The 23489-nt window shown below is 34.4% G+C and overlaps 1 protein-coding gene across 4 annotated transcripts; it reads left to right on the forward strand.

The window, feature by feature from the left end:
- The first annotated feature begins 478 nt into the window (after positions 1-478).
- Positions 479-22776, forward strand: LOC117922349 (MMS19 nucleotide excision repair protein homolog). Of its 4 annotated transcripts, none has more exons than XM_034840471.1 (21): positions 479-588; positions 942-1004; positions 1347-1401; positions 1931-2028; positions 8711-8869; positions 9018-9077; positions 9883-10071; positions 10717-10770; positions 12852-12938; positions 13086-13806; positions 14744-15123; positions 15448-15521; positions 16312-16417; positions 16610-17514; positions 17635-17710; positions 17788-17899; positions 19947-20023; positions 21069-21149; positions 21415-21494; positions 21594-21655; positions 22301-22776. In XM_034840471.1, the coding sequence occupies exons 1-20, from the start codon at positions 517-519 to the stop codon at positions 21625-21627; spliced, it is 3483 nt and encodes a 1160-aa protein (XP_034696362.1). In that variant the 5' UTR covers positions 479-516; the 3' UTR covers positions 21628-21655; positions 22301-22776. The 4 variants fall into 4 exon arrangements, with proteins under 4 accessions (XP_034696362.1, XP_034696364.1, XP_034696365.1 ...); XM_034840473.1 differs by having other exon boundaries at positions 21594-21628; XM_034840474.1 differs by lacking the exon at positions 21594-21655.
- Positions 22777-23489: the final 713 nt, after the last annotated feature.

Consider the following 23489-nt stretch of genomic DNA (forward strand, 5'->3'; position numbering starts at 1 on the left):
ATAGACCCATGAAGTTTGATATAAATACACTTCATCATTATTGATTTCAAATTTCATCTATTAATACTCTTATAAGTTTATTTCGTTTATTAAATTTATTTTTCACATATATTTAAGTAAAAATATTTTAAATAGGAGTGTTTTACAATTTTTTAAAAATCAAATTTTATTTTTTAAAAAATAAAAATATATTTATAGGAGTGCTTATTAAAAAAATTTAAAACCATTAATGACTTAATATATTTATACTAACCCCAGGATGACAACGAAATTAACTCTTGTTAAAAATGATTTCCTTGAAGCTTTCTACTTTCTTGCATTATTTGAGTAAAAGAGTAAAGTGAATGGGTAAAACCATAAAACACAAAAACTGAAAGGAGTTCCTAATAAATAAGTAAAATAGTAGGGGCTCTTCCACAAATTACCCCTTCTATATAAACCCACGTTCTCGCGCGGCATCTCCACAACTCCAAAACCCTCACGTTCCAAAACCCCTCTGCTCAACTACACAGCGCAATGGCACAACTGAGTCAATTGACTCAATACATTGAATCGTACGTCGACTCATCTCGCTCTTCGACTCAGCAGGTTCGGTTTCATTCTCTATCATCTATAATCACGATCTTAAATTACTTTTTAGCTCCGTTTGTTTCTCAAAAGTGAAAAATTCCAGGAAAAGATTTGGTGGAAATTTTTTTGGTCAAAACAGCCAGAAGATGGACAATAATATTTGTAGTGCTCTGACGCTCCGTTTGCATTGTGGGAGAAGTAGCGTTCTAGGAATTTTTTTTTTTGGAAAATTTACTTTTCTGTTTTTGACTTTTTTTGTTTTGATTATTCTCCGCGTAATTTGATGATTTAATGAGCATTATAATTTTTTTTATTTGAATAGTTAGGTTAGGCTGGTTTGGATTTACTCTGTTGTTGTTTTTTAATTACAGGCTGCAAGCGTGGACGCTATTGCTTACCTTTTGAAGAATGATATATTAACTTTAGAGACACTTGTAAGCTTATGTGCATATATTATGCTCAAGGTTGTGTTTGGTTGCTGAGAAAATTGAGAATGGAAAAAAAAAGTGTAAATTTTTGCCGCATGTGTTATGTTGTTTTTGCATATGAAAAATGAAATAAATTGCAGTAACGGATTCAAATAATTTTTTATTTGGCTCATTTTTGTGGAGTTTTCTTTTTTTTTTTTTTCAAATTAAAATTTTGGGATTAAAATTTTTATGTTTTTCCTTGCTCCATTATTATCAGCAACCAGGAAAGTTCAGAGAACTTATATTTTATTTTATTTTATTTAGCTTGTCTATTTCTGAACCTTACATTATTCTTTGAAAATTTAGGTCAGAGAGATGGGGATGTATTTGTCCACTACAGATAACATAATCCGTGCAAGAGGTACTTTTATGGGGATTTTATGAGTTACATTATTTCAAAAAGCTTGAAGTTGAGTAGGAATCGTTGAAGAAGTTACTCTTTTGTTAATGTTTTGCAATTAAATGATTGGTTACTTCATGTTGAACTTTGAAAGTAACTAATTTGGACCATCTACAGTTACAATGATGAAGGCCCATCTTAGATTTTTACATGGTAAAATATAATCACAATGAACAAAAATTTGGCTCTAGCTATGATTAGGCTGGATGGGGTCATTCATATGGTCCTCTGCACCGCATTTGTTCCTATTACCTTGGATATCAAGATACTCTTATGATGCAGTAGTGTGTGGGACATACACATTGATTCCCTAGTAAGTAATTGTGCCAAAGGGATGAATTCAGGACTATAGCTGATAGCCAGTGCATGTTTATGCCAGTGATGGATCATTAATTATTCAGCTATAGTTTTTTCATCCATAATAGTCTATTTCTAGTAATCATCAGGATGTAACTGCTTGTGTATTTCTTATTTCCTGCCACCATTTCAGGTATCCTTCTTCTTGCGGAATTGCTTACACGTCTTGCATCAAAGCCACTTGACAATGTTACCATACATAGCTTGATAAGCTTCTTCACAGATAGACTGGTGAGTTGGCAATTATACTGTTGAACATTATTAACTCAAGCTGAAGGTGGGACACATAAGTTTCATTGCTTCTGCATTTTTCTGACCTTCTTGTTTATGACTTACATTTGTTACCTCTGCTGCCGTTACTGCTTACATTCATTGTTCTTTCCTTCTCTTTTACTAGCATGTGATTTTTGAACATGTGCAGCAAAGTTGTTACTTCATTTGCTTGTCAGATTGGAATCCAAATATCCAGTCTGTATTTTTTAAATCTTGTTAACAGTCATTGATATTGTACATCTAATTTGACTCAAGGTTTCCCATGAAAATGTATGGTGCTAAAATTATGTACATCATAGAGAATGGTTCATGTTGGAAAATGCTTTTCATCTTTCATACTTTGAGAAATTTGTGGAAACCTGTATGCATGTAATTGTGCTGCTAAGTTTGGGATGTGGATCTGCTATTCGCTCATCCATATAGCTGAATTCTGGATGTACAGTTTTGGGCAAGTTCCATCCTTGTTACTATTGTTCCTGAAGCTGTCTCCTCTGGTTCATGTCTCCTTCCTTCTTTTAGCCCCCAATTGGAGCTCTAATGGCCTTTTTACAATGAGTTCTTTGAGTATGTTATTAGTAAGGGAAAGGGTTGCTTCTAGGTAAAGACATCTGAGGCTAGGTTCTGCCTTCTATGGCAATATCTTTCTTTTGGTTCATGGTGTTGGGTGAAAATACTTTGATGGTTAATTATTTGTGAGGAAAAATATTATTTTGTGCTACATTGAAAAATCCTTGCAAAGAAAATATACATATAGATTAAGTACAGCCTGTTTAACGAGAGTTTGATAATCCTATCACAATCCTATCAATCCCCAAATACCAGGGGAGAACCTAACTAATTACATAAAAATCAGGAAATGGTTACAATTAGGAAACTATTCTATTATACCAAAATTTCTACAGCTGTACATTGATTTCTGAAAGTCGGAGAATCATATAGATTTTCCAATATTCCTCCTCAAGTTGGTTAATAGATATTATCCATTCCCGACTTACTTGTAATCTTTTGGAATGAAGAGTTGGTCAATCCCTTGATTAAAATATCTGCCAAGTGTCTGTGTTGGGATATATGGTGTACATATCAACCCACTCTCAAGCTTCTCTTTGATGAAGTGTCTATTTACTTCAACTTGTTTGGTTCAATCATGTTGAACCATCATCCACAATGTTGATGGCTGACTTATTGTCACAGTACAATTTCATAGGTTTTTGCTACTTAATTTTAAGATCATCAAAAATTATTATTATTATTTTGATCAAAAACGAAGAAAAATATATTAATAGAAGAAAAGATACAAAAGAAAGAGAAGAAACCAAGGGAACACAAACTGAACAAAAGAGAAAACTCCCACCAATAGAAATCTAAAAACAAAGAGAAATCTAAAAACTGATCAAAAATGATTTTTAACCACTAAAGTTCACAAATACCATGAGCCATGGCTCTAAACATTGCCTCAACACTTAACCTTGCCACCACAATCTGCTTCTTACTTCTCCAAGTTACTAAATATCCTCCAAGTAGTGTGCAATACCTTGAGGTCGACCTTCTATCCACAATTGACTCAGCCCGGTCAGCATCCATGCATGCTTTAAGGCTTAGCTCTACATCTTTCTAAACAAAATTCCTTTCCTTAGGGACTCTTGAGATATCGGAGAACTTTATAGGTTGCTTGAAAATGAACATCCTTTGGGTTATGCGTGAATTGACTTATCACACGCTAGACATATGCCATATCCAGTCGTGTTTGTGAAGGATAAATTAACTTACCAACCAACCTTTGATATATTCCTCGATCCATTGGTGTATCATTACTAGCCTCACTTAGCTTGTGACTTGGTTCAATCAGTGTGTCAATAGGCTTGTATCCTAACATTCCAGATTCTTTGAGGTGATCAAATACGTTAACATACCCAAAAACTTTAGGAGTAAGCTTGCAAGTGATATGAGAGTTGTGAAAATGGTTGGAAAAACCACTCAATAGACTTTTGAACCTTAGAACTTTTGAGGGTATTTGGTTTATCAAGCATGCTACTATCAATATGACTTCTCCCTTATAAGATTTAGGAACATGTGTTTGAAACAAAAGGGCTCGCGTAACCTTAAGTGTCTGTTTTTCAGATCAACGACCCCATTCAGTTGTGGAGTATGTACACAAGATGAATAATGAACAATATCTTCTTTTTGAAGAAGTGATAGAGTTTGATTTAAATAGCTCCTTGCACTATCGCTTTCTTACTACAAACCCCAAATTGGTTTTTCATCATTTTGAAAAAATTTGGAAAAACTTCACCCACTTTAGATTTTTGTTTCAAGGGAAAAACCCATGTTACCCTTGTGCAATCATCAATAAATAAGATGAATCACTTTGCACCTGATGTTTGAGGGAAGATCTTAACTGTAGACACATTAGTGAAGAGGGAATGGTCTATGGTTAATAGAGGTAGCCTTAATAAAGATAGTGAAGAATCGGTTGATCACATTTTGATTCATTGAGATGACAAGAGAGCTTGGTTTGGTTTGGGTGTTCCCGGCTTCAGTGAGAAATCTTCTTCTAGAATGGAAACTAAAGGGGTTGGGGAAGAAGAAAAGTGTAGTTTGGCAATTGGCTTCGATTTGCCTATTTCGGTGTATTTGGAGAGAGTGCAACCAAAGGACTTTTGAAGACGAAGAGTTGTTAGATCAAAGTTTGAAGGATCTCTTTATTTGGTTGCTTTTAGAGTGGTCGCAACAATTTTTGGGATTGGAAAGCCCCTCTATTTTGAATTTCTTAGATGCCCTTTATTGTGGCTAGCTTTGCGCTTTTCTAGGTTTTTTTTTGTCTTAATTGGTGTTTGTTTTGACAATTTTGTATATGCTACTTTTATACGTAGGGTGCACTCCTTTTTGGTGTTTTTTAATACATCCCTTTGTCTATTGAAAAAAAAAAATCACTTTGTACTTGAAATATTAGGAATTTTAGATGGTCCTCAAATATTAGAGTGAATCAAAGAACTTGTATTACTTAAAGGAAATGAAACATGATGATGTTTAGCAAACCTACAAATATCACAATGTAAATTGTTAACACCAACATTTTTTGAACAGTAAAGGAAACATTTTTTTTTTTTGATTGGATAAAGGAAACATATCTTTGATTAAACTAAATGGTGGATGTCCAAGACGGAAGTGTTGAAGGAAAATGTCATCTTTGTTGAAGGAAATATTATTGGATAAATAGGAACATGAAGGCTGGTTGCTATTGCCACCTTGTGTCTCAAGAAAATAGAGTTCATCATTTTCCTTAGCATGTCTAATTGTCCTCCCCATAACTCGATCTTGAAAAACATAGTAAGTTGGATAGAAAGTCACTCTATAATCCAAAATTTAGTAACTTAATGAACAAACAAAAGATTAATAGACAATTTAGGAACATGCAACGCATTTTCTAATGGAAGAGAGGGGAACAAAGTAATGGTTCCTTGACTTGCAAAGGTAGTGAAAGAGCCATTTGTAATTTTGATTTTCCTATTACTAGGACAAGGATTATAAGTGATAAATGACTAAGAAGAATATGTCATATGATTTGTTGCCCCCAAGTCTATGACCCAAGAATCATTGTGGAGGCACTAAGGGCATAAGAAGTAGGAAACTTGCATGTTTGTGCAAATGAACACGATCCATTTGGTTTTTCAAGGGAACTAAGGAGATTTCTCAGCCTCTCTATCTCCTCTTTATTGAATCCTCTAATCTTTGAGCTACTTGAATTGGAATTCTCATAAGAATGGCCTTCTGCATGAGTCAAGTGAGCATGTTTTCTTAGCTATCTACCCTTAAAACCACCATGCTGGCTTACTCCTTGGGGTTTCCCATGGAGTTTCCAAGAGGTCTCTTTGGTGTGATGGGTCTGCTTACTGTAGGTGCATCATACTCCATCATGACTGAAAGACCTTGTTGATTCATTCTTAATGGTTTTAGTAGTGCTACCTTGTCCCTCAACATCTCTTTTGATTCCTTCATTACTTGTTTTTGTGGAAACTAGGGTAGACCTTTCTATGGGTCGTGAGTTAAGCATAATACCTCTTCGGTTTTCTTTGGCTTGGATTATTGAGAAGACACCCTGTAATAAGGGTAAAGTTTCCTTCCCTAAAACCTGCACTTGGACTTGGTCAAACTCAATATTAAGCCCTGCAAAAAATTTAAAAATCCTTTCCCTTTCTATTTATCTATTAGAAAAAAAAGAAAATCCTTTCCCTTTCTACAAGCTTTAGTAACATGGCAACGTCTTCACTACACTTCATTTAAAATTTTTTATAATAGTCCAATTCAAGCCAAAGTCTTTGCATGATATTATAGTATTCAGTGATTGAAAGAGTACCTTGTTTGGTTAATGTTGTTTTTGTCTTAATTTCATTAATCAAGGTTGCATCTTGGAATTGGTTTGGTAGACTGTTTAGCAGATCTCCCTTGTTGTTATTAGAAACATACAAGTCCCGCTTATTTTAAGCAACATCAATTTCCATAACCAAGACATCATTATGGAGTCTTCATTGTCCGATTTGACAAATGTAGGATCATTTTGAGTTGGTCCGGTTCCCATTGAATGACTTAATTTCCCTTTTCCTTTCAAAAAAGTCTTTACCACTTATGACCATTGTAAGTAGTTTTTGCCATTCAATCGATATGATGATTGAATATCTTTTATCTATCTCCCACCCCATTCTTTCCCTCTCCCCTTTTTGCGACACCTCTCCAAATTGGTTTCCAATCATCACAACAATAGGGTTGGCTTTAGATGTTTCAGACACGACTAAATAATGGACGATTAGAAGGGATTTTTTAGAGAATCAAATTTCTTAGAACTTTTTTTCAGCAAGATAGACTAAGATTTTTCAGAATTTTCTTCCCAATGAGCAAGAGCTTTGATACTATGAGGAAAAATATTATTTTTTGCTAAATTGAATAATCCTTACATAGGGAATATATATATACATATATATACAAAGATTAATTACAACTTATTTAAGGAGAGTTTGACAATCCTATTACAATCTTATCAATCCCTAAAAATCAGGGGACGACCTAACTAATTACATAAAAATTAGAAAATGATTACAATTAGGAAACTACTTTATTTTAACAAAATATCTACAGTTGTACATTGATTCTTGAAAGTTAGAGAATCATATAGATTCCCCAACAATTTGGTTTGCAGACATGGGTATTGCTGAAGTAAAACGAAATTTTGTCCAAGTAGATTTTCCAAGTTGCTTCTTTGATGGACATAAGGACATGACTTGCATTTTTATTTATTTATTTATTATTATTATTATTGGTGTTGTTGTTATTAAATATTATTTTGTAAAATCATGGGTGTTTTTGAATGATGGAGGATCCATGTTCATTTGGATAGAGTAGCATTGCTCAATGGGGAATCTGATTAATAGTTGTTAAAAACTTACAATACATTATATGATACAACAATATGATACATTTTTTTTCTTTTATTAAAATTGATATGTAGTTCAATTCGTATCTTATCTTAAGCATATCTTATGATACATATATGATATATGATATAACAATACAATGTTGCATACACCTTCAATTCTTTTTCATAATTTTTAAGAAAAATCACATTCATTTTTTTTTGGTTGAAAAAATTATTATATTAATAGTTTAAATATACAGAAAGGTTGTAAATTGATAGTAAATGGGAGAAATGGGTAAAATAATCTTATATTAAAAACTATGTTATTGTTGTTAAATACTATATTGGAAGTTAAGTAAATTTATTCTTACAATGAATATTGAAGAATTTTCATTTGAATGATTTGAATGTTGTCATTGAAAATGATGGGAGATTGGTGAATAAAAACTTTTATGTAATACTTTTTTGGTGGGAAAGGAATGATGACGAACATGAAAAATTGGAACTTTAGAAATGACATATATATATATATATATATATATAAAATTTGGAACTAAAAAATCAAATCTAAAAGTTTAGTAAGTTTATGTTTGTGAATTTTGTGATAACCCTATATTAAACTCATTTATTAAATTGAACTTTTCAAAACTCTTATGAAATAATAGAAAGACAATACATGTTAAGTTTTATGTGTTAACAACTATATATATATATTTGATCGACAAACAACTATAAATATATTCAATAGATGTTATATTCGTGAAGAGACCTTTGAATGGGTCACCCTCTTAATCTTTTTTGTGTAGCTTTTGAGCTTTGCCATTTTACTTTATGCTCTTTTGGATCATGTTGTGTGCTTCAAAAAGCTTGGTGGAAAATCTTTCCCAGTGGGTGGGGATGTGGCTTAATAATGTGCCAAATTCTTGGATCTGTGCTGTTTGCATGGTTGCATCTTTTAGCCTTGTATGGCATATGCTTGGAAGGTGTGCAAAGCCTAAATCAAAATTTAGATCAAATTCTAATATAAATGCTGGAAACATACCCATACATATATGTGTGTGTGTGTATGTATATGCACATATATTTTATAATTCTTGATAGCTTACTCAAGCCGAGTTCAAAGTTTTTCTTTATAAATTATTGAGAATTTTAATTTGGTTGTACAGGGATTACTATTTTCATTGATTATGTTGTAGTTCATATATAAGATAGATGATATTGTAATCATATCAGGCAGATTGGAGAGCTTTGCGAGGTGCACTCATTGGTTGCTTGGCATTGATGAAGAGGAAAAGTAATATTGGTAGGGTTACTGACAATGATGCAAGAGCACTTGCCCAGGCATACTTAGAGAATGTACAGGTGCAATCTTTAGGACAGCATGACAGGAAGGTACATCACTTATCCACCCAGTGTTGATGCTCACATATTTTAGTATTTCACTGCTAAAATCTAGCAGACAAGTTTTGTCCTTTATTAGGAATCCAATTTCTTAATAAGCTTAGCCACACTTTGCTTCAAATTTTAATTTTTCTTGCAGCTCTGCTTTGAGATTCTGGAATGCCTATTAGATCAATACCCCGAATCAGTTGCTTCACTGGTATTATCCTTAGTCTTGCTTTCCTATTCCTGTGCTCTTTTCACATATTTTAGGTACAATACTTGAATGTTGTTTCATAATTTTGTCAATGGTAAAATAAGAACTGTGAGAGAGAGATCCAATACTATCAGAGTGATTGCAGTCATGTCTCCTTAAACCTGGTTTATTTTGACACTTACCTACTTTTATTTTTAGTGGAACTTTTTAAGGTTCTGATAATTTCAGGGATAAGACTAAAATAGAATTATTTGAATTCAATGTAGCATCCATTTTATTAATGAAAATCTATGTGGCCTAGTTCATTCAGCATGATTATTAGCCTTCTCTAACTCTTTGTCTTAAGTAAATAATTCTATATCTATTAAGGTCTTTCTATTTGATTCATAATGGTTTCCTCGGTAACCATGAAACTCTATTCTCATGCATGCATGTCACCCACTAGTTTTACTTTTACTTTTTTTAAATTGCTTGAAGTTTTAGATTTGAATGTTTTTGGAGTTAGATTGAATCATTTGGTATGATCACTTGGCTAAATTTATTATTCTCAAAGAACAACCTTGCTTTTGGTGTTCCTCCATTATTTTTCCATTTTCAGCAACTTTATATGATCTGTACATGCAACTTGTGGCTTCTTAACTGCCCTTGTTCCATCTCTCCAACTCTTGTTCATTGTATTTATTTGTTAAAGCAAGACATTGCAGAACACCTCTTGTTTCAATCGCTCCTCTTATACCGATCTACCTACATAAGTATGTGTGTGTGTTTGCTGTATTTCAATATTGATCCTAGTTTTCTTTGTGTATAGGGTGATGATCTTGTTTATGGGATCTGTGGAGCTATTGATGGAGAAAAGGATCCTCGTTGCTTAATGCTCACATTTCATATCGTGGAGATTCTTGCACGACTATTTCCAGATCCATCTGGTCCACTAGCTAGTTTTGCTGGGGATCTTTTTGACATTTTGGGCTGTTACTTCCCTATACATTTCACACACGTAAGCGTGATGAATACTAGTCGCTTTAATATCTATACTTACCTAAGCTATTTCTTGGCACAAAAAGGAAAGTAGGACATATTTGTAAGATTTTCCTTATTTGTTGGTGGGAAGAAATTGTTGGTATTTTGATTTTCTTTAACGCCTTGTTTCTATAATGACCACAAAGTCAGGTGTTTACTTCTGAAATTCTAGTTTTCATTTGATGGGCAGTGAAATATCTTGATAACCTAGTCGAGCATGAATCCAATGAAGTGATGGGTGATTAAAACCATGTTGTATATCTCTGGTTTTGTATGCAATCTTGTGTCTGTATTTTTGTTAGATATGTTTCTTTGCAGAACGAAATTTCCACTCAATTCTTGATTGATATTGCTTGGGTTAATCTATACAGCCTTGTGCTAAGCTAAATGTCACTGTTGATCTATGATTGTTTGTTAAAACTGTTAATCTTAGTTCCCAGTCTAACTGCAAATATAATTCACCCAAAAATTCTATGTTGTGAATGTGAATATTAAATTTTACAGGAGTCAATTGCTGCTGTTGCTTTCATTAACTGAAATTTTTAATATTCAATCCTTATTTTTATACATTCTGTTTGATATGCTCCTTCATGTCTTTGATGTATGGTTCTACATGATCCAGCCCCAAGGTGAAGATGTTGATTTGAAAAGAGATGACCTCTCTAGGGCATTAATGGTATGCAATTTACTCTTAAGTGCTTTTCTTTAAATTTTTGTGCTTTTTATTTTAAAAGAATTTGGTATCTAGTCCTTCTTTGAATCAATGCTACAAATAATTCACTATACTATAAACATTATTGATGTTTGATTGATCATATATATTTCCACTGTAAGGTAAAGCTCCTTAGTGAACTCTCGTGAAACATGTGGTCTTTGGTGCAAGGGTTGATGGAAACACAAATTGGAGGTTTCAATTGTTCTATCTCTAATGGATGATTTAAGAATCTGATGCCATGAACTTGTTCTTATTCATAATAATATGTTGACCATACCCAGTCAATTGTTTGAGATTCCAATTGGAAGGGCCTAGGTGGTGAGAAGCTATAATTTGAGTACGGAAAGTCAATCCTGAAACCTTGTAAGTGACCAGGTTTACTAAACTGCTTGTCTAGGAAGATATAGCTGGCACATGGAAAATATCTATATATTGTTTAACTAGTGTATGAGAAGTTATTAATGGGTAACCATATTGTGTTAATTCTTTTTTCTCCTCCTTTCAAGGTATAGAAAAAACAATTTTCTTGAAACCTACTTTCAAAGAACAACTATAGTTTGCTCAGTTTTTTGTAGTCTTCCTTACTTGTCCAGCTTGTATTGCTTCTCATTAAGGAGTTTCTCTTGTTGTTTTAATTAGATTTATATATTGTGGAAGGATGTGTTGTCCTTCTTGATATTTTTAATTAATAGAAAAGATTTAGTGTGTTTCTGATAAAAGACCTACTCATCTGTCTAAATTTTCCTATACGTAAAAAAGGAGGGGGCACCTTGTGGATGGATTGTAGGAGGGGGGACCTTGTGGATGGATTGTGGACTATTATGGATTCATCTGTAACGATATCAGCCTTTTTTTTCCCACCTGTTTACATTTTTCTTTGCTCTTTCATTACACAAAGTTTGTAAGTCTGCTTGTTGGTGTTTCCAACTGTTTTTCACTGATCAATGTCCTTCCACTTATAACTGCTCCATTACATGCGTTCTGGTGTAGCTTGTCTCAGAATACAAATATAGGGATGGGCTGAGTCATGCATGCTCAGATCTAAGACAGAAAACTTACAATCTGATTATAGATCAGATTCTTCACCAGCAAGAAAAAAAATCACATTCCATGAGCTACGAGGATAAAAGTAACAAGCCTTAGCAAAGAAAGGGAAGAAAATAAGAATTTCTGGAATCTGAATACTATTCACCCAAAGTCATACCTTTTGAGTCCTATAATATGTAAACTTAGCATACTTAGTCTCTTGGTTGAGCTGGAAATCCTTTTATTCCTATGCAAATTAGTTTCTTACTCCCTTGAACTCTAACAAACTCATAAATGATCTTATGCTCAGTCCATTTCCTTGGAATGAAACCCATACCTATAAAATCCCATAATATTGCCCTGAATTCTAAACTTGGTAAAATTCCTAAAAACTCTCTAACTCGCTGAAATCCAAATAAACTAAATTGAGTCATACAACAGAATAAATTAAAATATTATCAAATTGGTCCTAAAGTCCCTTTTTAGATTTTCTGCTTTTGCCTCCAAAAGTTGCATCACAGTCTTCATTGAATCTCATTTCCTTCTCTACTTATCTGCCCTGCTTGGGATTAGATCCCTTGTGTTGCATTCTATGCATGTGGTGTATACATCCATCTGGTATTAAGTAATTGGGTGATGAAACTATGCAAGATTTGCATACTTAGGGTTTGGTATTTCTCAATAAAGCCTTGGTGAGCAGATTATGAAGATTACATCTATGATAGAAGGGTTCTATATCTGTTATTTTTCTTGAATAAGCTCTTTTAAGGTTGGATTTCACTAGAAATGTTTGTTATGTTTTTTCCCCTCCCATTAAATAGCATGTTTTTATGAATTTATTGATTACGTTGAGGCAGATTTGCTACCATGGTGTATCTAAAGGGCTGCAAATGTTCAACCTAGTGTTTTGTTTCAATACATTGATATTGTTTTATGGTCTAATTTATTTTGACTGCCTTACCAGATACATGATCTTCCCTTCTGCAATTTTTATATTGAACTATTTTCTTTTACAGCTAGCATTTTCTTCTACAACTCTCTTTGAGCCATTTGCCATACCATTGCTTCTTGAGAAACTTTCTTCTTCTCTGCCGTTAGCAAAGGTTGGTGAAATTGAATATAGTTCTATTTTATTATTAATTTATTTATTTCTTCTACTGTAGCAATTTTTCCACTGTATGCTGTATGGGAGTTTCTTTGAAATGGCCAATCTATTCAACCTGTTCAGTTTGGCTTTCTAATGTTGGCAGGTTGATTCTTTGAAGTATCTCAGCAATTGCTTGTTGAAATATGGAGATGACAGAATGACAAAGCATGTTGAAGCTATTTGGTTTTCAGTAAAAGATGCAATCTTTTGTTCAGAGCAAGAACCCATGTTATCCTTGGCTTCAGAATTACTAGATCATGTGGGCTTTCAGGAGAACGAAATTGTGACAGAGGCTTTCATACTTCTGCAGAAGGTTATTTTGGAAAATAGTGGTTTGTCATTAAGTTTGATTGTTGGTGATAAAGATATAAACACGATAGTCAACACAGTCACTAGTTTTAGAAGTTACAATGATATTCCTCTGCAAAGCAAGCACAAACTATGTGCAGTTGGTCGTATCCTCTATGTTTCTGCCAAGGCCTCTATCACCTGCTGCAATCGAGTGTTTGAAAGCTTTTTCTTCCGCTTGATGGATACTCTGGGGCTTTCAGTGAGAAATTCATCTGGGGATTGCCTTCCAAATTTTGATTATGTCTTTAGTGAAAGACTTAATTTTGGGGCCCTTTATCTCTGCATTGAGCTCCTTGCTGCATGCAGAGATTTGGTGGTTGGCTCTGAAGAACTCACATCAAAATCTGTTTCAGCACAAGAATCATGGTGCTGCATGCTTCATAGCTTTTCGAGTTTATTAATGAAGGCCTTCAGTTCTGTATTGGATGCAAGCACAGACAAAGATGCTTATGAGGCAGATATCTACTCTGGAGGTAAATGTTTTTGTTTCAGAATGCAATATATATATATATATATATATATATATATATAGATATATGTTGTTTTCATTTGATGCTTGCATAGTGATGACTCATGAGCGTCAAGTGGATATGTTAAATGGACTTGAGTATTCATGTTGATTATTAGTGTGTATCTAGATGTTGAATCTAATTCTCAAATCTTAGGACATGAAAGGACTGTTGAATTATGAATTTGACCTTTCTTCTATACTGGGGTATAATGATGTATGTACAATAACATGTTCAATTGCTCACATGTGTACTATACTCATGCTAAATATCTGACAAATTTGTTATGTCTCTCAATTTGTTGGACATGCCTAAATGTGCAATATCAAGCCTGTGTAACACATGTTTTATACCCATGCCCATGTGATCTTGTGGATGCTTCACTCAATTTAGAGCATTTCTTTAAGATTTATTCATGCTTCATGCATCTTTGGGCGTGAATAGACAATAAATTGAAACAAAGCCTGTAAGTGAAAGCCACAAATTGGTCCTACCCTTTTTATGATATCAATTGGTTTTCACCATGATAAACAATTTTGAGTTGAATACTTTCAGTTGCATGTTCCATATTGGACATCATGTTATGTAATTCTAGAAATGTTGTATTTGCTTGAAATTCTGTTATTTCTTCTCACATGAATGAAATCTAATAGTTTCATGTGATTTAATTGATCTCAATAAATCGTTTTTATCCTGGTACCATTTTTCTGCATTTCTTAAATGCTTGTGGATTTATATCATGAATTGTATTAATAAATCTGCTATGGTGTTTAGCTTCTTTTGTCATAAGTCTTTTTGGTTTGATATCAGTTGTAGTTTTAGGTTAAAAATGTGAGAATTAATGCTCAGTTAATTTCATCTGTAGTGATCCTCCTTTTTTTTTTTAAATATTAATTTGCAGTGAAAGGTTTGCAGATTCTGGCTACTTTCCCAGGGGAATTTTTACCAATATCAAAATCCACATTTGAGAATGTTTTGTTGACATTTATATCAATTATCGTTGAGGATTTCAACAAAACATTGTTATGGAAACTAGCATTGAAGGCATTGGTGCAAATTGGCTCATTCATTGATAGATTTCATGAATCTGAGAAGGCACTGAGCTATAACTACATTGTTGTTGAGAAGATTGTTTCATTGATGTTTCTCGATGATTTTGGCCTGCCTTTTCAACTCAGACTGGAAGCAATTTCTGATATTGGCACTACTGGTCTGAATGTTATGCTGAAAATTGTTCAAGGGTTGGAAGATGCTATATTTGCTAATTTATCGGAGGTTTATGTAAGTGTGAGATATGAAGGCTTACATGGTAGACGTGAAGAAAATTTTCCCTTTAGAAGTCATGAAATGTCCTGCTTGAGAAAAATAACATTTGTGCCATCTGTTGATGTCAGTAACCTATCTGAAGATGTGTCTAAATATAAGTTGAATTCATTGAGCAACACAATTGGATTGTGTCAGATTCACTCTCATTCAGTACATTTCATGGGTTTCTATTTCTTGTTGGCTTTGCATCAATATTTAGATTCTTCCTCTCTCCAAGCTCCTTTTTGAAGCTGTTTTCTTGGTTTAATGTTTCTTGAGTATTGTAATCTGTTTATCTAGGTCCATGGAAATCTGAAGTCAGCCAAAATCGCAGTTCAGCTTTTGGAATGTTACTCTAATAAGCTGCTTCCAGGGTATGATATTCTACCCTAAATATTTTTGTTTCCTTTTTTTGTTGTTCAATGTTGAATATTCTGATTATGGTGGTTCTGCCATCCTTCTTAACCCTGTGGAATGTCATATAATGTGTCCAACAACTATTAAACCAACCCATGACTTTTCAAAGTTCAATGATGTCTGTGCTTTTCTGCTTTCTTCCATGTTGTGAAGGCATTCTAAAAATTATTGTATTAGCTGTAGAATTGTCATTTAGATGGGTTTTTTTGGTTTGCATTTTCATACGGAAGGCCTCTTGATACTAGGTGCTGGAAAGAAATTCCCATTCTTTCAATGTTGAACCCAAATGCATTTTGTCCCAACAATATTATTGGTATCTTATATATTTTTTTCTGCACTAAATATCTGGTGAAAACCAGGTCTCTAATGATGAATCGTTGAAATTGATGGTCACATATGTGATATTGCCAGAACAGTTGAGACTTATATTTACTATTTTTACGAGATCTACTAGTTTTTATTCCATTGCTTTCTTTTGAAATCAAAATTTAAATCTCCAACCTGAGCATGTGGTCATGTGCATGCACACTCATGCAAGTATCAATTCCTTTTTAAAGTATGAGATGGAGAGGAAGGATTTTCATGTTTTTTTTCACTGTATGGTAGAGGCCCTTTTCTTTTTCTTTTCCCCTCTTCCTTGTTTTTGGTCCACTATTTCTGATAGTTCTTTTTCCCATTTAGTAATGTTTACCTTTTCTGTTCCAACTACCTGCTGTTGATCTGAAACCCTTGTTGGCATGGGCACAGGATCCATGGAGCTGGAGATTTTGAGGATGTTCTTTCACGTTTTGCTGTTAATATTTGGAACCAAATTGAAAATAGCATGGCTTTTAGTGTTGGGGCTCAGGAAAATGTAAGTGCTGCTGCTATTATCATTTTTTTAACTTTTCTTGTCAGTGCCTTTTCTAAATGCAATCATTCTACTAAAGGCATGTTGAAATTTTTTTCACATTACTAGGCTGGCTCCTATGGTTACACATATATATATAGGAGTCTACATGATATCTGCTGATAAGCAGCATTTGCATGTTTGTCTTTATTTTAGGAGCTTCTTAATGCAACAATGACAGCAATGAAGCTTGCTGTTGGGAGTTGTTCAGAGGGAAGTCAGGGTAAAATCATTAAAAAAGCTTACAGTGTACTTTCATCATGCCCTTCTTTTACATTGATGGAATCCATGCCAATCACCGGTACAGTCCAGTTGGAAGGGTTGAAACATACTCAAGATTTAGAATGTTTTTCTTGTAGAGATAAATGGGTTATTTCATTATTTGCATCAGCAATTATAGCAGTTCGTCCTCAAACCCACATTCCAAATATAAGAGTAGTGCTGCATTTATTCATGACGACCCTTCTTAAGGGCCATGTTCCAGCAGCTCAGGCATTGGGTTCTATGGTTAACAAACTGTGTCCAAAATCCAATGGAGTTGAGATTTCAAGTACTTGTACTTTGGAAGATGCACTGGATATAATTTTCAACACAAGTTTATGGGATTCCCATAACCATGGTCCCTTAAAGAGATGCAGTGGAATAGGGGTGGACAATGAGATGGGTCTTGCTAATTTATGCCTTAGTGCTTCAAACTGTCAATTGCTTCAAGTTTGTGCTATTGAAGGATTAGCATGGATAGGGAAAGGTTTGCTTTTGCGGGGTCATGAAAAAGTTAAAGATATAACAATGATTTTTTTGAGGTGCTTGCTGTCAAGTGGGGGAATAGATAACTCGCCATTGAACCAGGGTTCATTAGAAAACAATCAGGAGCAGGATGTGCTTCCTTCAGTGGCGAAATCTGCAGCAGATGCATTTCATGTTCTTATGAGTGATTCTGAAATTTGTTTGAATAAGAGATTTCATGCAAACATACGGCCGCTCTATAAGCAACGCTTTTTCTCTTCAGTACTGCCCATTCTGGTATCTTCAATGGCGGAATCTCGTTTGTCTAACACAAGGTATGTACAATAAGCTCTGGAGCCTTCCTGTGCTGCTTTGTAAATTGATTTATCTTCTTAATTCTCAGTGATGATTGCTCATAGGTGGTCTTAGTTATCTTGCACTGCTTTATTGTTCAGATCTATGCTATATCGAGCTTTAGCACATGTTATTTCTGATACTCCACTCATTGCTGTATTATCTGAAGCCAAGAAGGTTAGTGTCAGAAATTTCATTTTGAACTACTTGGAGCAAGTATAACAATTGCATAAAGTGTTATTTTATGTATGCAGATCATTCCAATATTATTGGATAGCTTATCCGTATTGAGTACTTATAATCTGGATAAAGATATTCTCTACAATCTCTTGCTAGTCTTATCTGGGATATTGATGGATAAAAATGGTAAGAATATAGTACTATGCATGTATATTTTCTTTTATTGACATTTTCAATAACAAGTTTGGAAACATGTATTTTCTCTTAAATATTTCTTGTGCTTTTAGGCTACAAATATAATGGGATATGCATATCCTAAGATATTTTTTGATAGGCAACCAAGAATATATTAAAGACACCAAAAAAAAGGCGGGGGCGCATACATGGGAGGTATACAAAGGAAACCAAGGAAAAGGAAACACCATAAAAAAGCTTACAAAACACCCTCTCGCTAACACATGCACAACCAGTCAATAAAATCTAACAAGGAACCAGGACCCTCTTGAATGTGTAGGCAAGTCTGAGGAAAAAAGTTACAAATAAGAGTCCTTTAGAGCTTGATTTGAGTGTTGAATCCCATCAAAGTATCTTCAATTTTTCTCTTGCTAGAGAATCCAAATCAAGCAAAGAGGGGTTGTCCCCTAAATCATTTTTCTATTTTTTGCTAACAAAACTCCCATGCCATCCCTTCAACAAATCTTTCACAAAGAAAGGGAGGACCGAAGAACAACCAAAGGGAGAAAATAACAAATGCCAAAGACCCTTAGCCTTTCCATAATGGATTAGCAAGTGATTTGTTGATTCTTTTGAATTCATACATAAACAACAATGATTGGCTAATACCCATCCTCTTCTCTTAAGTTGATCTAAGGTGAGGAACCTTTTCCAAACTTCCTCCTAAGCAAAAAGACCACCTTAAAGCACCCAAGAGCCCCGCACTAGCTTAGAGAGGAAAGAAATACCTTCATCTGACTCTAGGTAAGAGTAGAGATATTTCACCAAGAACTTCCCACTCTTGCTAATCTGCCAAATTAGCTTATCATCATCCTCACTACACTTCCCAAGTGCATGTAGCCTAAGTAACTCCTCAATGATATGTAGCTCTCAATCCTGAAACTGCCTCATGAATCCCAGGTTCTACACCTGTTTGCTAACTATTTCCCGAGCACTCACCACCCAAGCCTCTTTATTAGAAGCAAAAGAGAAGAGGGATGGAATAGAATCCTTTAAAGGAGCCTCCCCACACCAAACATCAAGCTAAAATTTTGTTCTGTCATTGCCAACCATAAAACTTGTTCTGACATTAAAGGTTTTCCCAACCTCCTCTTATTACCTTCCACACGCTGACATCATAACCCTCCCTCCCAGCAAAAGAGCACCAACTTTTAGGTTCTTCCCCAAACTTTCCCACTATAACCCGTTTCCAAAGGAAGTCCCTTTCCAAAGTAAGTCTCTAACACCATTTTCCAAGCAAGGATTTATTAAGAGAGGACAAGACCATAATACCAAGCCCTCCCAACTGCTTGTCTTTGCAGAGAGAACACCACTTAACTAAGTGAGGTTTTCAATCGAGGGCTCTTCCTCCCCCACAAGAAGTCCCTTTGAATTTTTTCCAATCTTAAAAGGACCAATTTTAGGAATGACAAGAAGAGACATAAAATAGATGGACATACTGCACAAAGTATTTTTAAGCAAAGTAAGTCTACCACCCTTTGAAAAGTATTGTCTTTTCCAAAAGGCGAACCTTTTATGGAACCTCTCCTTATCCACATCCCACATAGAAGGGGACTTGAACGACGCACTCAAAGGCAAGCCTAAATAAGTAGTTGGAAGTTTCCCTACTTTGCAACCCAATATAGAGGCAAGCTCCTCAACATTAAGCAAAGTAAAAATTGTATATCATTTGTTTTTGAAGTCATAAAGATAAATTGAATAGTTAGGAATATGGTTTCAGCTTGTCAATGCATGTTATTGAGTACCAGGCTATTCACAATTGTTTCTTCCTCTTTCCATAGCCTTCCTAAGTTATAGAATTTGTTATGCAGTATCCCTTGTCAATGATAATTTTTGTAAGTTGTTGCCATTGAAAATTGTTTTCTTTTCTTTGCCAATGATAGAAAAGGACGACTAATTTTACTGTTTTTTCCTTCATGATTGCTTTTAGATTACAATATATTCTTAATGATTATTCACCCAGGCTAAATAATGTATTTCTCTCCACTAACACATGCAGGACAAGAAACTGTGGTCGAGAATGTGCATATCATCATTAATTGCCTTATTGGGCTTGTTGGCTACCCCCATATGATGGTACTAGATCTTTCCTTAGAGAATCATTTAATTTGTTTCTGGATATGCCCTTAATTACATTGTTAAAAAATAAATCAATATTCTGGTGTCTAAACCAAGCCCTCTTGTTTTAGGTAATATGTCATTCCTCCTCTTCAGTATGTACTTATATGCTAACACAATAAGGCATCTATTGCCATTCCACCTCTTTATTATCTTCAGTTCATGCAACATACTGTCCTATCCCATTTTAGGGATGCTTATGTATGAGTTCTGAATTTGCGAAGTTTGAGAATTTTACTAGTTCAAGTTTTTAACTTTTAGGAAGGATATACCATCCCCTCTTTGAAGTTGCACAATAGTTTTACCCGGTTAAATATGTGAATTTGGTATTGGTCCCTTTAATATAACTCCAATTTTTGGTTTGGCCATATTCTTAATTTGCATGCACGAAGTTTAAAGAAACATATGATAATAGCTGAATCTGTGTTTTTGACTTTTGGTCTATCGAATTGGTGAGAGAAATGGAATTCTGGCACTTCAAAATCTGTGCTTTTGGCACAAATAGAATTGGAATTCCATGCTAAATTCATGAACTCTTTCTTTGTTCAAAAAGTGGCAATAGGATTCCTGTGGAACAGACTTTAGTTGGTGGATCCTACTAGAACACAAGTCGAAATGGACAAAAAAAAATTAAAATGTGAAAAACTATGAACACTGCCACTATGTTTATCATGAATGCCACCTTTTGGAACCCTATAATTACCATGAACCCTGTATATTTTCCAATATTAAGATTTTTTTATTCTAGATATATCCATTTATAAGATTTCTAATCATTTGAGGTAGGGATCCAGGGGGAAGTTCAATTCCTTGATCCAATTGTGCAAAGAGAATTTTAGTTTCCTAGCTGCCTATTTCCTTGCATGTTCATTTTTTTTTACATTGTAGCCTGTCATATATAGCTTTCTAATGGATGCTGAGCTAAATTTATCTGGTAAGTTGCTTATAGTTATTTTAGACCTGCAACTGATATTTTGTGGAAAACTTTTCATGACGTGCCCAGGTTGTTCGAGAGACAGCAATTCAGTGTCTTGTTGCCATGTCCAGATTGCCCCATGCTAGGATTTATCCCATGAGAACACAGGTTAGTTTGATTTCACGGAATATGAAATGTTGATCACCATTTCACAACTTCTTTTTAAAAATCACTCCTCAACTTTGACAATATATTTTTGAAACCTTTTAGAAGAATTTCAAAGGCAACCCTGATGGTATAAATTAATCATGGGAAAATTACAACAATTGTGATGGCTACTTCATAAGTATTTAATAACAATATATTGTGGATGCTATGTGTACGACAATAATCAATTAGCACTTCATGTATAATTATTTATTTTAATTTTCAGGTTTTACGTTCTGTACAAAAAGCTCTTGATGATCCAAAGAGAGCTGTACGTCATGAAGCTGTTAGATGTCGACAAGCATGGTTAGCGCTTTTTGAGCTTCTTTTTTTTTTTTTGTGTTGGATAAAATCTTTCTGATATTTGATGTTTATTTACATTGTTTTCTATTGACTGTCGACCAGGGCATCAATTGCTTCCAGAAGTCTTCATTTCTGAAGTAATGGGCTTTTTCAAAGCTTGCTTGGTAATATGAATTATCAGTTGTCTGCAAAATATTTGTTGCTTTCAGTTGTGTCTCACTAGTGATACTTCAGCTTGGTTAATAGATATTAAATGCATTATAGAATACATTTGAAGTATGTGGATATTCAAGTTGAAAGCACTCCCTTTGTAGCAATCTGGAGGGGTAAATCACTTTCCTGTAGAAAGAAGATGTCATCATTCAGTGTTCCAACACCCTGGACATTTTTTAGTAATTCATATCTGACCAACATAATTACTTAAGATTCTGTGCCTTTGCTTTGGTAATCGCCTCTATACGAAATTAAGATGTGTTATCTTAATGATATTGAGTCCTTAACCGAGGCATCGCCAAAGAAAACCCAAATAGAAAGAACGAAAACCCAAAAAGGACATAGAATACAATCCTTCCCACAATGGTTTAGGATGTGCTTAGCCGATCCTCTAACTCCTCCCTCTAAAAATTTTCTGCCATTACCTAGGCTTTATGCATATCATGCTTTCCTTCCTATTCCTGCTCTAAGAACTCAATTAAGTGAAGTCAATCTGCATTTCCTTTATGTAGTCCTGTGAGTCCTTTTGCAGTAATGTTGAAGGTGCTTTGGGTTAAGCAGAAGTCTTTTTAATCAGTTTCACTTTGATTTTGTAGGGACCACAAAGTGTGAGCATCCATGAAGTGCAACATCAATTTGGTTTCCTGCAACTTTGGCTTGTTCAGATGATAAGTTAATCAACCATGGTGATTTTGGGAAGACGTTTAAAGCCATCTCATTGCAAAAATGGAGACATTGGAGACACTGTGTAGTGTATGTATATACTGAGGATGTTGATTGGCAAAATTTTTCTAGTCAATAGTAAGCTTAAAAGATATAAGTCAAAAGTTACGATAAGTTTGAAGGGTGGGTTGGTTTCTTTCTTTCTCCGTTTTTTTTTTTTTTTTTTGCCCTTAATTTTTTTCCCATAGGATTCTTGTATCAGCTTTGAGCTTTGTTGAGGTTGTTTGGTTGCTTCCGAGAAGCAATTTTTAGTCTGAAGATGTGTCTGTGATGAGGGAACCTTTATTTATGTTGTGTACAGAAATCATTAACATGAAAGTAAAATTGATCTTAACCCTATTGTCTGAAATTGATCTGAAGTGTCTCCTTGTTTTAGCTTCTATCATGGAGAAAAACACCAATATAGAGATTATGTTCTTTTGTAATTTGGCTTGGCTCCACTAGTCAAGACCATTTACAGTGGTCTGAAAAAGGGTTTATTCCCACCGGAAGAGTATATTAGTTGTCAAGATCACTAGAATTTCCATCTCTAAGAGATCCGATTTCCAATCCAAAGCCTCCTAAGCTTTTTCTAGCACCTTAGAATTTTAAAAAAGACCTAAAGATAATTCGCACGCATGGAACACAGAAGGGCTGTGGCCATTAGGAAATGATCTTGCAACCTTCCTGACCATTTCTTCTTGCTTCCTTATGAATTACTTTAATTCATTTTTTTGCGGTGAATTCAGGTGGGTTCCATGTTCCATTTCATTTAATCCGATTTCACATGCAATCAACAGAGAGAGAGAAAAACAATTAGTGTACAAGCAGAGGAACTTAACTAATTCATTCCCAATTACTTCTTCTGTTCAAGAGAACAATGGGGTTGACTGCTTATCTTTCATGCTAAATTGAACCCCCATGAAACTCTTCAAATTGTTATCAATTAGAAAGACCCATCTGTAATCTCCTCCATCCAGTTCTCAGTTGGCATGTTTGGATCAATTCTCATCATTCATCGTACATAACATATGAGCAGGCTGGATCGTTGCCATGGTCTGTAAACTTGGTTTTGATGTTCAC

The sequence above is a fragment of the Vitis riparia genome, chromosome 9, assembly GCF_004353265.1.
Source record: "Vitis riparia cultivar Riparia Gloire de Montpellier isolate 1030 chromosome 9, EGFV_Vit.rip_1.0, whole genome shotgun sequence".
NCBI classification, from domain to species: Eukaryota; Viridiplantae; Streptophyta; class Magnoliopsida; order Vitales; family Vitaceae; genus Vitis; species Vitis riparia.

What these genes read in the sequence shown, in the direction of transcription:
- LOC117922349 (XM_034840471.1), top strand. Translation starts at nt 517, where the DNA reads ATGGCACAACTGAGTCAATTGACTCAATACATTGAATCGTACGTCGAC. An exon ending in TATTAACTTTAGAGACACTT is followed by an intron (nt 1,005 to 1,346) that starts GTAAGCTTATGT and finishes TTGAAAATTTAG; the next exon opens with GTCAGAGAGATGGGGATGTA. An exon ending in TAGGACAGCATGACAGGAAG is followed by an intron (nt 8,870 to 9,017) that starts GTACATCACTTA and finishes TTTTTCTTGCAG; the next exon opens with CTCTGCTTTGAGATTCTGGA.